This window comes from Erpetoichthys calabaricus, chromosome 11, assembly GCF_900747795.2.
Source record: "Erpetoichthys calabaricus chromosome 11, fErpCal1.3, whole genome shotgun sequence".
Taxonomy (NCBI): domain Eukaryota; kingdom Metazoa; phylum Chordata; class Cladistia; order Polypteriformes; family Polypteridae; genus Erpetoichthys; species Erpetoichthys calabaricus.
Genome location: NC_041404.2, coordinates 45,767,954 through 45,784,852, shown reverse-complemented (window position 1 = coordinate 45,784,852; position 16,899 = coordinate 45,767,954). Strand labels below are relative to the sequence as shown.

Below are 16,899 nucleotides of genomic sequence, written 5' to 3'. Positions count from 1 at the left end.
ACACTAGGGACAATTTAGAATTGCCAATGCACCTAACATGCATGTCTTTGGACTGTGGAAGGAAACCAGAGTACCCGGAGGAAACCCATGCAGACACTGGGAGAACATGCAGACTCCACGCAGGGAGGACCCGGGAAGCGAACCTGGGTCTCCTAACTGTGAGGCAGCAGCGCTACACAAAACATTCCCTTGATTAATAATAATAATAAGAAGAAGAAGACTTTACAGTTATATAGTGCTTATCACACTATTTAAAGCTCTTTATATAAAGATTGGAGAGCCACCACCAATGTGTAGCATCCACGTAGGTGATGCAACAGCAACCATTTTTGCTCCAGTACGCTCACCACACTTGAGCAATTAGGTGGTGAATGGGTAAGAGAGATAGCCAATTAGAAACTAGGAAATGATTGGGAGCCTGAATGGCACAGGCTGTGATGGGCAATTTAGCCTGGACATCAGGATACACCCTACTCTTTACGAAGGGATCCTCTATGACCAGAGATAGAGTTGGGACCTTGGTTTTACTTCTCATCTGAAGGACGCCGCCATTTTACAGCATGGTGTCCCCATCACTGCACAGACCACAGTGTAAGTGACCCTGAATGGCCTCACCAACACATCTTCCAAGCTTTTCTTAGATGGTCTTCTATCCAAGTGCTGGTTGGGCCTGAGCATGCTTAGCTTCTGGTGGATGACCTGATCTGAAGTGCATGTGGTATGGCTGCCGGCTGATTTGGAACCAAGCAAATGAAGTAGAAGTGTGAAGACACCTGACGTCTCCTTACCCTGTTAGTCAGCAGTGTTAATAGAAAGGCCTGCTTTGATATTGTAGAGTGTCACTGAGGTCAGGTGCAAGTGAAATCACTAGAGCTCAGACAAAAGAGATTGAATACTCCCAGAGAGTGTGAGCAGACAAAGCCCAGCAGGAACACCTGCCGCAGATCGGGTGACACCATTACAGTAAGAGGAAGGTCCTCCTTTGTCACTGCTGCCTAAAGGCGCCATAGCGGTGCATCAACATGTTTTTGTTTGGCTCCGTTTTTTGGAACAGGTACTGCATTTGGAGTTTGCGTATTGACATTTCAGCCCCATTGTCTGCACATTACAAAAAGAAATAAAAAAAAAAAAAAAAAGATAACCGGTTAGGGCTGATCGGTTGTGCTGTGCGCCATTTGGGAGATCATGTTTGTGTCTTAAATGTGAGAAGTGCCAGGATGTGATATGGCGAAGGCGTCTATAAGAGAATTCATTGCACTTGTGGGCTGAGCCCTTCACTCCTACAGTGGACTCGGGGCGTATTCAGACCCTTCTGCTTTTGGCACACTTTGTGTTGAACATTTAATTTGAAATGGATACACGTTTGCTATTTGTCCCCATCAATCCAAACTCAATAATACTTAATGACAAAGAGAATACATGTACTTATAAAGGTTTGCAAATTTAATTAAAATCAAAAACTGAAATCTTTCATTCCTAGAAGTATTCAGACTTTCTACTGTGGCACTCCAAATTGTGGTCTGGTATCCCCAGTGTGCTTTCATTCTCCTTGAGATGTGTCGAGAAGTTCATTGAATTCCACCTGTTGTGGCAAACTGAATTATTTGGATGTCATTTAGAAAGGCACACACACGTATGTATGTAAGGTCCGCAATTCACACTACATGTCAGGACAAAAACATTCAAGGAACGCTCTGCAGACCTCCATGATCAAATTGCGGTGAGGCACAGATCAGGACAAGAGGACAAAGCCACCTGTAAAGCATGAAGTGTCCCCAGGAGGACAGGGGTTTCAACAATTGTGAAATGCAAGGTATTTGGGACCACAAAGACTCTTCCTAGGGTGGGTCCAAACTGAATAAGCAAGCAAGAAGTGCCTTGGTCATTGAGGTGACCAAGAACCCAAAGGTTACTCTAACAGAACTTCAGAAGTCTTTTGTTGAGAAGAGAGACCCTGTCAGAAAGATGACTGTCTCAGCAGCATTTCATCAATCAGGCATTTATAGTTGAGTAGCTAGAAGGAAGACATTCTTAAATTAATGGCATATGACAGCTTAATGGACTCTAAGAACATGAGCAGAAAAGTTTCCCTGGAATGATGAGATAAAACATTAACTCATCGGGCAGGTGTACAAGGACTATATCTGGTAAAGACCATCACCTGCCTGATACCATACCTGCAGTGAAGTGTGGTGGTGGCAGCATCATGCTATGGTGGTGATTGTAAGTAAAAGGCACAGGGAGACTGGTCAGAAGTAATGGAAGGATGAAAACATCCAAAATGTAGAGATGTTCTTTATGAAAACCTGCTCCATAGTGCATCCTACCTCAGAGTGGGGCAACGGTTCACCTTTCAGCATGCCAATAACCTGAAGATTACCATCAAGAAAATGTTGAAGTGGCTTTGGTACCAGTGCTTGAACTGGGCAGGTACTCACCAGTATGCAGTGCTGGAATTTCTGGTCATTTCCAGATAGAGTAAAAGCACCTTTACGCAAATCATTTAAAATTAATTAAAAGTAATTAAAATTATTGCATTGTTATCACTCTTTAATTTAATATTGTTCTTTATCAGTATGCTGCTGCTGGAGTATGTGAATTTCCCCTTGGGATTAATAAAGTATCTATCTATCTATCTATCTATCTATCTATCTATCTATCTATCTATCTATCTATCTATCTATCTATCTATCTATCTATCTATCTATCTATCTATCTATCTATCTTCAAGAGGTCTGTAACCCTTGCTCTTTAACTGAATGTTGAGGTATTCTGATGCTCAAAGCTTCACGGGGAACCCACCTCTCAATTCTTTGATCAAATGTCACTGTATCACCATAAACAGAGCACTGCTAGTAGTTTGGTTCTACTTCAAGAATGGTTCAGGACTGGTCTTGAGTGGGCCAGACAAAGTCCAGACCAGACTTAACACTAGAATTACCAGAGCCTACGAAAAAACTCGTAAATCCGTCCCACCTTAAATCGCGTCTTAAATCCGTTTGCACGTCTCTGCCAGAGTCCTTTGTCATCTAAATGTGCTGATAAACAAAAGCTACTAGCAGCCAGCTATTCCATCCCCCCACCGACTTAGAACGAACTTCTCCTAGCTCAAGCCTTGCCTTGATTTGATTATCTGGGATTGAAGTGGAGTTTTAGAGTGGAAATAATTCTAGCGTTATTTAGAATACACGCATTTCATGTGTGTTCCGTTTCTAGAGTAGTCTGTGCAAACACATTTTTAAAACAGAAACGTTTTTCATATTCTAATAGTAAATGACAAAATGTAGGCATAAACTATATAACGTATGAAGCCTGAAGTCCATATATCAAAGAAACACTTTCACAAAAGGTACAAATAAGAGAACACGTGCACTTTTATTCAAAAATATAACTGCACAAAAAAAAAAAGGCCGTGTTAGCATGCCACATTGACACACTTACTATCACCGCCGCGGTGGCGTAATGGTATCAGTTCCTGACTGGGAATCAGAGGGTGGCGAGTTTGATCCCGCACGGCTCCACTTCGAGAAGTGAACTGCTCTTATTCTTACAATTTTAGAATAACAACATAAATTTGATTTCAGTCTGTAACAGCCGGTGTAACTTATGATACTGGTAAAGGTTAGCTTTTTTTTTTTTTTTTTAATCCATTTTTCATTCTCGCAGTCGCATTCAGAATCAAAAAGGACATAAATACACTGTACACTGTACTGTAGTAACAGAAAAAATGACAAAAAAATGAGTGTTAAAAAAAAATCCTTACTTTTATTCCTTCTGATCTCTTTACAATGTCTAATTTCACTTCCATCATGATGGCTTTCCTCTTCTTCAAAGCACTACCATCTGAAGACTCTGACTTTCATTTAGGAGCCATGATAAGGGCCAAAAAGTAGCCAAAGAAAGCAATACAAACGGAACACTTGTGCTGCGCGCAACCAAACTAGTTCGCCCACGTAGTGTGTAAGTACGACACTAACGGCGTTAGTTTTAATTGGAATTTAGTGTTGTAAACTCGAAATGTCGTATGTCGAGATGTTGTAACCCGAGGACCCCCTGTACTAGTAAAAAAACTTTGACTAAATATATTTGTGATATTAATGTACCATTAACCAATTCAATATGTATTATCATGTTTAATTATACAATTGTACAATTGTACATATCTCTCTATTATAAAAAAAAATCTTGTAAGGCTTGGAAGGAGACGATTTTCTCGGAGATACTTTAATGTCCCGTGAGACAAGGCAGTGAGACAAAAGGACAGCTGTTGCACAGGCTTTTAAATGATTGACAAGCAGCGTGTCAACCAGAGCACGCAGTTCGGCAGCAGCAAGGTAGCAGATGATCCGACCGCCTTAGCATGTGTTCAATACCCCCCCCCCCCCCACAACGCGAGCAGCAGAGACGCGAAGTGGCAAAAGGACAGCTGCTGTACAGGCTTTTAAATGATCGACACGGAGCGCGACAAGCAGAACATGCAGTTCGGCTGCAGCAGCAAGCTAACAGATGATCCGACCGCATTTCCTTAGCGTGCATTCAGCAACCACCCTTCACAACGTAAGTGGCAGAGACACAAAGTGACCGGGGGTGGGGCGGGGGGGGGGTTAGTGAAGTGAGTAGTGGGCAAGGCCCCCTAGTATTATTATATTTATGTAACCATGCATACAAGTTCCACTGTACACACGTTTAACTGGGACACTGTGAAAGTAAAATTCAGGGCCAATACTAAGAGTGCTGCCTGAATCGCGGCTTTCTAATGAAAACGCCATTAACAGACACTTGGACTTGAACCCAGCATACTGTTTGCAGGCTTAAAAAGAAGAACATGTAAATAATAAAAAAAGACATTATGACCAACACGTTCCGTTCCAAACCCTACTTTATTAATCCCCCCCCCCCCCCCCAGCTGGAGGAGGAGTATAGGGACCTAATCAATGACTTTGTTAAATGGTGCGACTCAAACCACCTACACCTGAACACCAGCAAAACCAAAGAGCTGGTGGTGGATTTTAGGAGGCCCAGACCCCTCATAGACCCCGTGATCATCAAAGGTGACTGTGTGCAGATGGTGCAGACCTATAAATATCTGGGAGTGCAGCTGGATGATAAACTGGACTGGACTGCCAATACTGATGCGCTGTGCAAGAAAGGACAGAGCCGGTTATACTACCTTAGAAGGCTGGCGTCCTTCAACATCTGCAATAAGATGCTGCAGATGTTCTATCAGACAGTTGTGGCGAGCGCCCTCTTCTACGCAGTGGTGTGCTGGGGAGGCAGCATTAAGAGGAAAGACGCCTCACGTCTGGACAAACTGGTGAGGAAGGCAGGGTCTATTGTTGGCATGGAGCTGGACAGTTTAACATCTGTGGCAGAGCGAAGGGCGCTCAGCAGGCTCCTATCAATTATGGAGAATCCACTGCATCCACTAAATAGTATCATCTCCAGACAGAAGAGCAGCTTCAGCGACAGACTGCTGTCACTGTCCTGCTCCACTGACAGATTGAGGAGATCGTTCCTCCCCCAAACTATGCGACTCTTTAATTCCATCCGGGGGGGTAAACGTTAACATTTAACATTATACAAAGTTATTGTCTGTTTTTTCACCTGCATTATTATCATTCTTTAATTTAATATTATTTATTGTATCAGTATGCTGCTGCTGAAGAATGTGAATTTCCCATTGGGATTAATAAAGTATCTATCTATCTATCTATCTATCTATCTATCTATCTATCTATCTATCTATCTATCTATCTATCTATCTATCTATCTATCTATCTATCTATCTATCTATCTATCTATCTATCTATCTATCTATCTATCTATCTATCTATCTATCTATCTATCTATCTATCTATCTATCTATCTTCCCCTTCATCCCCTTCACCTGCTAGATATTGCCTTTGATTCCTGTTTGATTATTTTTCTTCTGATGGTGACACCTGGCAGGCTGACGAAAACTTAGGAATAAAAAACTATTTTAAGATACGTCGTCCTGGGTATGACGTTACTCTGCATCCAGCCCTGCATGTAGGCCGTCCAACCTGTTGGGAAAAACTTGGGGGTTGGTGGAAGAATTGTCACTCCAGCCACCATAAAAAAACCTCGCACTGTTCCACTCCATCTGAACTAGTGTGGTGCTGAGGCTGCACTCGGGTCCTAATCTGGATACTAAGTTGGTTTGTCATGTGGTGGGTGCAGCAATGCGCTGTATCAGTGTGTGCTCCCAACCTCTTAAGATACATGACTCATTTTCTCCCTTTCTGGATCTCTAACTACATTTATTTATTTTATATGTATATTAATTACATTAATATACATTATTATTTATACTTGTGTTTACACAAGCAAATTATTATTATTATTCTGTTTACACAATATTATATTTATATATTATTACTAGTGGGGCAAGCCCCCCTTGCGCCTTTGGTGCCCAACCTCCAGTTGCTGCCAGAATATTAGTAAAAAAGAAAAATTATTATTTATTGGTGTCAAAATCACGAAATTCTATAAATATGTAAAAGAAAAATTTATTATTATTTAACGGAGTAAAAATCATGAAGTGAGAATAAAATATTTACTCTCTTACCAGTTGGAGTATTCCTGTTAAATATGCTCGATGCACGACTTTCCTGTTATTTTAGTTTATAATTTAAATATGGAGTTACAATCTGAAAATCCAACAACATCACATTTAGGTTTGATAAATTCTGAAAAGAATAATACCAAACATATATATGTAGGTTTTAAAATAAACCCGATTTAAAGCGTGACAAAAAACGTCACATAAAATCGTTGCACTTTTAGGCTTAGGATTTTATATATAGAGAGTAGATTTTATGAACATGCCCAGGTACACGTGTGTGTTTCTGTATGACATCCAGTCAATTCGGTTGACCTTGGGTGGACCCCAATCAAGTTCTCATCACATCTCAAGGAGGACTAAAGCAAACAGGAGGCACCTGACCACGATGTGGAGTGCCACAGCAAAGGGTCTGAATACTTTTAGGAATGACTGATTTCAGGTTATGAATTTTAATTAATTTGCAAACATTTATGTGTTCACTTTGTCACTGAGTGTAGATTAAAGGACAAAAACAGCAAATTTATCCATTTAAAATTAAATCTACCACACAGCAATGTGTGTGTGTGTGTGTGTGTGTGTGTGTGTGTGTGTGTGTGTGTTTCTCAGCCTTTTTGGTGCCATGATCCATTTTTTTCCCATGTAAGCTTCTCAGCAGCTTCACCATCAGAGTGGGAATTGGGGGTTAGGGTCTTCCCCTTGGTGAATCGAATGTGATCATCAATGCCAGGGGGCTAACCAAGCACAATCGTCGGAGAAACTCACAACCCACCCATGACGAAGTGACGGAAGTGATGTCATTGTCGGCACAGGAACCAAGTAGGATTTCCTGAGAATGGTCTGCAAGAGACTGAGAGAGACAGTCAGCACACTCCGCCGCCCCCTCTAGATTGAAAATACCATACATTGCATCAATGTTCATATTGCCTACTACACGTCAATTTTGCTGCTACTTCTTTGTCTTGTCTTTGCACAATGTCTTGTCTTGTTTGTGTTTTAATATTAAATTTTAATTTTAATTCTATTTTTAATTTATTATTTGCACATAATGTTGTTACACTATGGACCCTGAGCTTCGCCATTTCATCTATCTGTATACTCGTATATGGTTGAGATGACAATAAAGTTCGCTTTGACTTTGACTTTTGACACTCTTTTGCTTAAGAAACACTCGTCTAAGAAATTACAGGTTAGAATTTCAAGTACTTCACACTTGTTTCCTTAGCTGCATATTTTAATTTTACTATTTCTAATACACTTTGCCTCCTATTTGATTGTTCTTCTGCTGCTTTTGGTTATCTTTCTCATCTCAAAGTGCTTCTCAGCTTTTCTAACTTTGTTGTTATCCATTGCCCTCTTGTGCTCATAAGCCCCCCGGTTAGCACTGCAGGTATTTGTCTCCCATGTATAGTAGCTGCTTTTTCATTTGCAATTTCTTTCTTAACTTCCTGAACTGTGGAGCTCTCTAAAATCTCCCAGTGCTTCTACATTTTGGCCTTTCCCACCAACTCTAAATCATTTCATCATCTATCTAAAGTCCTTTCTGTTGATCCCAGATCCCCTCCCTGTGTTAGTGATGGTTTTGAGTCCCATTATACCCAGCACTTCTGTGTTCATCTTCCATGAAGTCTACACTTAACATTTCTTCCTCTTCTAAGTTCTCATTGACAATCATCCACCTGGACGTACTTACGGTTTTGCTAATGAAGCTGTAACTTGTGTTGGTGCAGTGCAGGGCCTCATTGTCACAGCACCCTCCACAGCGATGTACCAGGACACATGATGGCTTGTAAAACTTATTGGTGATTTGAGGGAACTCCCTGGAGATATCAAGGCAGACCTCCCTTGGGGTGCATCGGGTCTTCTCATATTCCAACATGATGTCTGTAAGGAAAAAATGCAATCCATTAGCTGAAGTTGCTAGACAGGACTCACACAATGCCTCCATGATGTTTGGAATAGCATTTGCTGTATGTGTCAAATGCTTCAGGGCACGCATTCATTTTTTGATCTCCTTTAGTCGAGTAGAGCATTATGGTGGCAGGAACCAATCTTGGACAGAATGCCAGTTAAATAAAGCCATTGTTATTCATTATTATAAAAATAAATCAACTGAAATGTATTTTACAATTATTTGTATACAATGTTGGCTGTAAAGAATGAATGAGTTTGAGTGCATGAATGAGTATGCCCTGCGATAGACTGGCACTGTCCTTGTCGCAGCAAATTAAATTTGGTACACTGTATTAATCCCATTAATCTTGCTTCACAGTCCAGCTCAACAGGTGCCAGTAATGGAACTTACGCTGGTCTGCCAACTGCCATAAAACAGAAGAAGAAGAAGAAGAAGAAGAAGCTAAAACAGGAGAACAAACTAATGTGAAGGAGTTTTGTGAGTATTACCACTTCTTTGTTTCTGCTTTGATCATTTTTCTCGGGTTATTGGATTCTGTTTTCTGGGTTACGTATTGGCACTTTGTTTGCTTAGGGCAATAGCTTTTGGCTATTTTTGCTCTTTGAGTATTTTGCTTGGTCTTTCCTGTTTTTTCTAATAAATGCCATTTTTTAAAGATTTCTTTACAGAAAGTGCGCCACCTAGTGGTTAAGGGGTTGTCTCTTTAATCCCATTACTGTCAGTTTAGGTGCTTTCCCAACACAGGAACTTTGTTTTCTGGAACCAATTAGTTTCTGTACAATGTAGGCCCAAGGCCACTTGAGGTCCCAGGTCACTTTTGTGTGTTGTGTTCCCACTGCATAACAGGAACTGTAACCTTTACGCAAAAATATGTGACGTGCAAAGGAGACTGATGCGGTGCCAAATGAAGTACATTCAGGAGTTCATGGGGGGCCGCCCCCTTATTACTTCAACCCACACTGGGCTTCAAGGTAAACCTCCCCAATTTATTGCTTCAATGCACTGTGTGGCGTGCCACTCCAAGGAGGCAGCTATGATGTCCTCACAGGTGGCGCAGTGGTAGTGCTTCTGCTTTGCAGTAAGGAGACTGTGGAAGATTGTGGGTTCGCTTCCCGGTTCCTCCCTGTGTGGATAGCGCTTTGAGTACTGAGAAAAGCGCTATATAAATGTAATGAATTATTATTATTATTAAGAGTGATACAGTGTGAATGCGGTGCAATCTGCAGTTCATGTGGGATGCCCCCTCCAAACTTATTGCTTCAAAGAAATTGTGACTTCACAGGACAAATGATGGCTTTGATGCAGTGCATGATATGATGCCCCAGGAAGCCAGCTCTGAAGGTTGAGGTGCTAATGTGATGCGATTGGGAGTTCATGTAGGACCCTCCAACCTTATTGCTTCATAGCACTCTGGATTTCATGGGGAATTGTCCCCGCTTATTGCTTCAATGCGGTGTATGGCATGGGGCACCAGGGAGGCAGCTATGAAGAGTGATGTGGTGTGAAGTAAGGCACGATCAGGTGTTTAATAATTCTTTGCATTTATATAGCGCTTTTCTCACTATTCAAAGTGCTCAGCAATTGCAGGTTAAGGGCCTTGCTCAAGGGTCCAACAGAGCAGAGTCCCTATTGGCATTTACGGGATTCGAACCGGCAACCTTCCGATTACCAGTGCAGATCCCTAGCCTCAGAACCACCACTCCACTTCGGACCCTCCAAACTTATCGCTTCAAAGATTATCTTTTTGATGTGGTGTAAGACATGGCACTCCACAGAGGTGGTTATAAAGAGTGATGTGGTGCAAAGTGTGGTGCATTAGCTTCACCAAAAACTCCCCTCCAAAATCCAAACTACTAACAGATTTGTAAGATGGTGCCAGTGATTGTTATCAACCAATCAGCACAATACATCACCTGAGCCCCACCACACAATGATTCCTGGTTGAACAAAAAGTGCATACCCTGGAGTGTGAACTTAAAAAAAAGCACCAGAAGCTACCTACAAGGACCTACAAATGGCTCAAGTTCCTGTGGTGAGAATGTTACAAAGGTTCCTGAAGTGCCTTGTCCTGCAATAGACTGTTGATCCAGCAGGGTTGCTTTGTGTGGTTTGAACCCAGTGCTCCCTGGAGAGGCTCCACATCATTTACAACCCTGAAATTCATTAAGCAGGTTTGTCTTATGTTAGAACTTTGCACCTGACCACCCACAACCCTGAAATGGATCATGTGAGTCTGAGAATGTTATGGTTAAACCTGATCCTTGGAAAGAACCTTGGCATGGTGTTTACTATGGAAAGGCTCCATGTATAATAATGGCTGCCATTGTGTTGTTGAATGAGTTCCATCTCAAGGTACTTTAACTCTTTGAGGGCTGGATATTTTTTCCAAAAAACTTTCTGAAAAGCACACAAAGCAATGGTTTCACACTGAAATCAACATAAAATGTCTGTTGCTATGTGCCGTGGCCACCAGTTTGCAGTCCGCCACTCACAGGCAGCACGACAGCTGGCAGGAATGCGTGGCAGGCTGGCTGCCAGGCTGTCTTCAGTGGCAGTCGCGGTCACAGTGCTTCATAATCAGGTTTCTACCTCTTGTCATTGTATGTGGAGATCTTCCCAGGTGAACATTGCTCCACCAGCTACATGAAAGAGTTCAGCACCACGATCAGCTGGGGACCGATGAACTGATGTGTTTTCGATTACTTGTACTCCAACAAGTCAGAGTCCAATTTAATGATAATACGCAAAACGTTATCCATGAAGTATTTTGCTTTATACATTCGCTTCAGTCTCTCGCCAGATGTTGATGCCATTTTGGCTGTTGTTTCCACTTCGCTACTCACGCAAGTGCAGGGAGACTCGGTCAAACCAATGACGCTAACTTTCCTTCTAGCAAAGAGAGTCCAACTTAAACATAACAGCGAGTTTGGTCACCTTTTACAGTTGAGTACCACCGTCAATGCCTCCTTTTGACAAAAGTCGACATCCGTCCTGAAAGAGTTAAATAGATTTATTTACATTTTTTTTCTTTCTTCTGCAGTGTGTAATAACTTGTTCAATGTCTAGCCAGTGAGTCAGTGATGATGACTGAACCAGCAGGATGAATCAGAATCCAAGGTATGCATCACTCACTCTGTAACTTATTATATCATCCATTCATTATTATCTACCACTCTTCCTCTTTTTTATTTCATTAATACTATAAAACGTTCATTCATTTAATAACTTAACCTTAAGTTTTTAAAAATGACTGTGTTTTCTATTTTTAATTCTTTTCTTTTTTCCTGTGAAATGATCTGAATGAAAATTGTAGCGACATTGGTTAGCATTGCTACTGACAGATCCAGCAGCCTAGGATGGAATTGCGCATTAAGCTGGTAACCAACTGTGCATATAAGTTTAAGTTTTTAAGTTTTATACGAGGGACGTTCAAAACATTTCTGCACTTTTTTTATTTTCGTTGAAAACTGTGAAGGCGGGAGGAGTAGTAATTGGGCATTAAAAAGTTGGTACGACGCTGGGAAAATTACATTGCAAAGAAAGGTGACTATGTAGAAAAGTGATGTCATTTGTTTTTGAAATTCTTAATAATTAGAGTAAAAAAAAAGTGTGGAAACTTTTTGAACCTCCCTCGTATTTATAAAACTCATTTTAAATAACCCACCTTGACCTTAAAATAAATAACAGTTGAAAAAAAATTCTTTCTAAGACAAAAGAAAGTTAAACCAAAAATCTATACTATGTAATAAAACACTAAGTGGTGTGTGCGTGTGTGTCCAGTTCCCCCGAGCAATCTGATTGATCAGTTTGGCTTTGGTGACATGGTTGAAAGAGGACGTGCGAGTGTGAGACACATAAGGACGAGTGAAGGTGTAGGAGGAATGCTGAGAGTCACCTTCAGTGATGGGAAGTAAAGAAGAAGGCACCTCGAAATGACAGAGTCTGAGAAGCAGGGTTTATGGGAATGTGTGCAAAAGAGGAAGCGCCAGTCAAGAGCTGTTCAGACACACAAGGATACCGAGGATAGGTGCTGGTCAGTCCATTAAGTGCTATCATCTGAGGGGCTCCATTTGTGAAACGTAAGGTTTGCGCACAGACCAGAAATGTCGTCAAACTCAGATGATACAGAGTGGGAGTCACTGTCCGCTAGGCACAGTTTATGAAAGCACATGGACATGAAGTGGTGTGTGACCCTTTACGTCCGCGGTATATACACAAAGGTACACTGTTTGTGCTATTAAAGGGACATGAGCTCCAGACACAGAGGAGAGAAAAGGTCATGAAACTCTAATAATACCAACTACCCGGTATGGACAATGAGGGGTGATGTCCCTCAGCCGCCTCTAGGGCTCCATACGGGTGTTGACCAGCACTAGGTGAAGGTACATGTAGAGTAATAGACAGCAAATCATTTTTAATTTCTTTGACAGGAAATGTGGCTAGTAAAACATAAAAGACAACAAAGATAGTAGAGAAACCAATTCTAATTAAAAGCCTTTACATTTTTTTAATACATGGTGTTGTGGTGCCCGGCGGGCGTCCATGCCCGGCCGGGACGCCCAGGAGGAGTGGAGGAGGGCTTGTGCCTCCTCCAGGACATGAGGGGGCGTCCTCCCTGGTGGCTTTGGGGACCACTGCCAGGGGGAACCCCAATGCCTTGGGAGTGTTGGCCTTCAGTACTTCCGCCACACCGGGAAGTACTGGGGGGAAGAGACTTGAAGACACCCGGCGGACTTCTGGCTTCACCATGGGAGCTTCCGCCACACTGGGGTGTGGCTATGAGCCCTCAGGATCCACCTGGAGTCCTTCCGGGGGGAATAAAAGGGGCCGCCTCCCTCCAGTCAGGAGCAAGAGTCGGGAGGAAGAAGGACAGAGCTTGGTGGAGAGGAGTGGAGGTGGACTAGAGACAGTACGAGGCATTGTGTTGTGGCCAAGGACTCAAGGGGTGATTGGTGCTGCGGCACTGGGTTGTGTGCACTACTATATTGTAAATAAACGTGTGTTGGGTGAAACTATGGCGTCTACCTGTCTGTGTCCGGGCTGTTCCCCACAGTGTTTAATGAAGTGGACGGGTGTAGAATGCAGCTAAGCTCCCAAGAAATTCAGGCACATTGCAGTAAAGCGATAAAGCCCAAGGCTACGTCTACACCATCACATTTTCATTTAAAAATGGAGTTTTCAAATGACAACGATCTTAGTCCACAATGGAAATTTCACATTATTTACAAGACGAATCCTAATCCATACTGAAACACCCGAAAACGCATACAATGGAGAACTTCCCCTACGATGGGCATGCACGCATTGGCAGCAAACGCCTTGAAGGGACCGCACTGTGAAAAGTTCAGGGCCTTGTGAAAATCAGATTCTCGTGTGCTTTGTGCGTTTTTAGTACTATCAGCGGGATTTTGAGATTCTGATAGCACATTCACAGCATAGAAAAAGAAATGTGTTAATGCCAGTTTTCAGTTATATTGTCATTAAGTAAATACAAAGCAAATGTTAAAGTGACACTGAACAGAAATAGTGTTTAGCTCTGTGTTTATTCACGACATAAGCGCAGTCATGTAACGTGATGTCATATAATGGGACACCAAACTTACTCACAGCCAAAGTCTTTTATCATACTAATAAAATTTAATAAGAATCTTCACTGTCACCATGAAAAGAGTGTTTGACTTTTTATATATTCATTGTATTTACAAGTACAGAACATCTTACTGCATTAATAAAAGGGTAACACTTTAGTTCAGGTACGGCAAAAACGCATCTATTACCGTAGATACTCGCGTATAAGTCGAAAAATTTATGCCTTAAAATTCATTCAAAAAAACAGGGTCGACTTCTCCGGGGGGCAAAACAATTGTCCATAGAATTTGGGTAATGCATTGTACATTCAACGCTTCATGGTGTTAAGTCACTGGTCATCTTCCGTTTCCCATGGTCTTTGAAATAATTATAAGCCAGCAATACTATTGCTAATTAGCTAGTTTTTTTTTCTAATTTCATTAAATAATTCTTTAAACTGTGAAATACTTGAATTTGAGCATTAACTTTTACAAGTTTTGGATAACAAACATACCATTAGCTGCCACGTGCAACCAGATTTGGAATCAAAAGGCAACGCACGCTATCAATGCGATGCAAGCGCAGCCCGCGATTCAAAAAATTTCTCTGCCTACCTGTTTGTCTCGTCTGACAGTAGCTGAAAAGTAGCATCAGGAGAGAGCAGCCTGAAGTAGTCCAGCAGCGGGTGATCTGTCGTGTCCAACAGCAAGCCATGCTGTCTTGTGAAGTCCGGTAGCCAGTTCGGCTCCCACGGATCAATGTCTGGGTATTCCTCCCACGCGAACCTTGCTGTAGGTGCATCGGCTGCGTGACTGCGTTCAGCTGGCAGCCGATCAGCTGGCGTGGCATCGGCTGGTGTCCGATCAGCTGATGCCGGCTTCTCACTCTCTTCCTGATCACTGTCAATAAAATCCGATTCTGAAAAATCAGAGTCCGACTCAGCGATAATGTGCAAAACATCGTCTGCCAAGTGTTTTCTTTTCTGCACTCGCTTCGCTCCCTTGTGACATATCAACACCATCTTGCTTTTGTTTACATTTGTTTACATTTCGCAACGCACGCACACGCAAGGATTAGTTGCCGAGTCAATGAGTCTAGCAATTTTCCAAGCATAGAGGGAATGCCTGTGACGTGACAGTGAGATTTGTTGCCATTAACAGCTGATTGTCGCCCTTTATCTCTGATAACTGTCAAGTTTTACCCTCGACTTATACGCGCGTCATAACAAATTTCGTAATTTTTGGCTTAAAAATACACTCGACTTATCTGCGAGATCGACTAATACGCGAGTATCTACGGTACTCATTTACTGTTGTGTATCAAAGGCTTATTAACACATACAAAGCATCGGTAAAGTGGCTGTTCATCTGTGCAATGTGGCCTACTAAAATGACTTCACTTTGGAGTGGTCAGAGGTGACTTCAGTGATATTACATATTTCAGTATAAGATTTGTGGATCCTCCATATTAGAAAATAATGTGAAATACACAAATAATGTGCCATGCTGCACAGAGACAAATAAACGCGGATGCTTTGTAAACATTAATAAGCCTTTGTTATACAGCGGTATATGCATTTTGGAGTACCTAAGCTAAAGTGTTACCAGTACAAATAAAATAAAACTTCACAGAGCTGAAGCCACTTGCATGAGATATTGGGACAGGTTAGCTATTAGCTAAATTAATGAGCTTGACAGACTGAATGACCTCCTCTCATTGGTCAGATTCCTTACACTGCCCTCTATAATGTTTAGGACAAAGACACATTTTTCCTTGATTTGCCCCTCTTTTCCACAGTTTAAAATTACAAATCAAAAAAATTCAGTCATTGTAATTAAACTGAACATTGAAGACTTTCATTTAAGGGGATTTGCAGACATTTCAGTCACACAACACTTTTTTTGCACAGTCCCCCCATGTCAGGACACCATAACAATTGCAGGTCTATTAAAGCCGTCATATTCAGGACTTTGTCGCGTATCCCTCACATGCAATGACTATTTAAAGTCTGTGATTCATCGACATCAGTAGGTGCTGATGGTCTTCACTGGTGATGCTCTGCCAAGCCTCTAATGCGGCCATTTTCGGCTCCTGCTTGTTTCTGGAACTTGTACTCTTAAGTTTTCTCTTCAGAATAAGGAAGTACTGCTCAATTGGATTTAAATAGAGTGACTGACTTGGCCATTCAAGACGTTTATAGTTTTTAGCTTTTAAAAACTCCTGTGTTGCCTCAGCAGGATGTTTGGCTCATTATCTTGTTGAAGGATGAAGCACCGTCCAGCGAGTTTGGAGGCCTTTATTGGAACTTGAGGAGATCAGATGTTTCTGTACACCTCAGAATTCATTCTGCCACTGCTGTTAGCAGTTCCATCATCAATGAAGAGAAGTGTGCCAGGACCTATGGCAGCCATACATGCCCAAGCCATAACACCCCCAGCACCATGTTTAACAGATAAGGTGGTCAGCTTTGGATCTCAGGCCGTTCCATTTCATCTCCACATTTTGCTTTTGCCATCACTCTTTTGCAGGTTCATCTTTGTCTCATTTGTCCACAAGACCTTTTTCCAGAATTCTGAAGGCTCTTTGAAGTCGTTTTTCACAAACTGTAACCTGACCATCCTGTTTTTGTGGCTTAGTAGTGGTCTGCATCTTGGAGTGTGGCCTCTGTATTTCTATTCATTACGTTTTCTGCTGATAGTTGTCTCTGACACACACACATTGGCCCCCTGAAAACAGTTTCTGATCTGTCGGACAGGCGTTTGGGGGCTTTTCCTTTACCATAGTGAGGATTTGTCTGTCATCAGCCATGGAGGTCTTCCTTGGCCTACTAGTC

General features: G+C 41.9%; 1 protein-coding gene across 1 annotated transcript in view; it reads right to left on the bottom strand.

Moving 5' to 3' along the window:
* The window catches only part of LOC114660378 (vascular endothelial growth factor C-like), a 66,618-nt gene that overhangs the window by 26,226 nt on the left and 23,493 nt on the right, over positions 1 to 16,899 (bottom strand). The window contains exon 3 of the mRNA XM_028813047.2: positions 8,277 to 8,467. Within this exon, the coding sequence (XP_028668880.2) occupies positions 8,277 to 8,467 (191 nt within the window). The remainder of the gene's footprint in view (positions 1 to 8,276; positions 8,468 to 16,899) is intronic.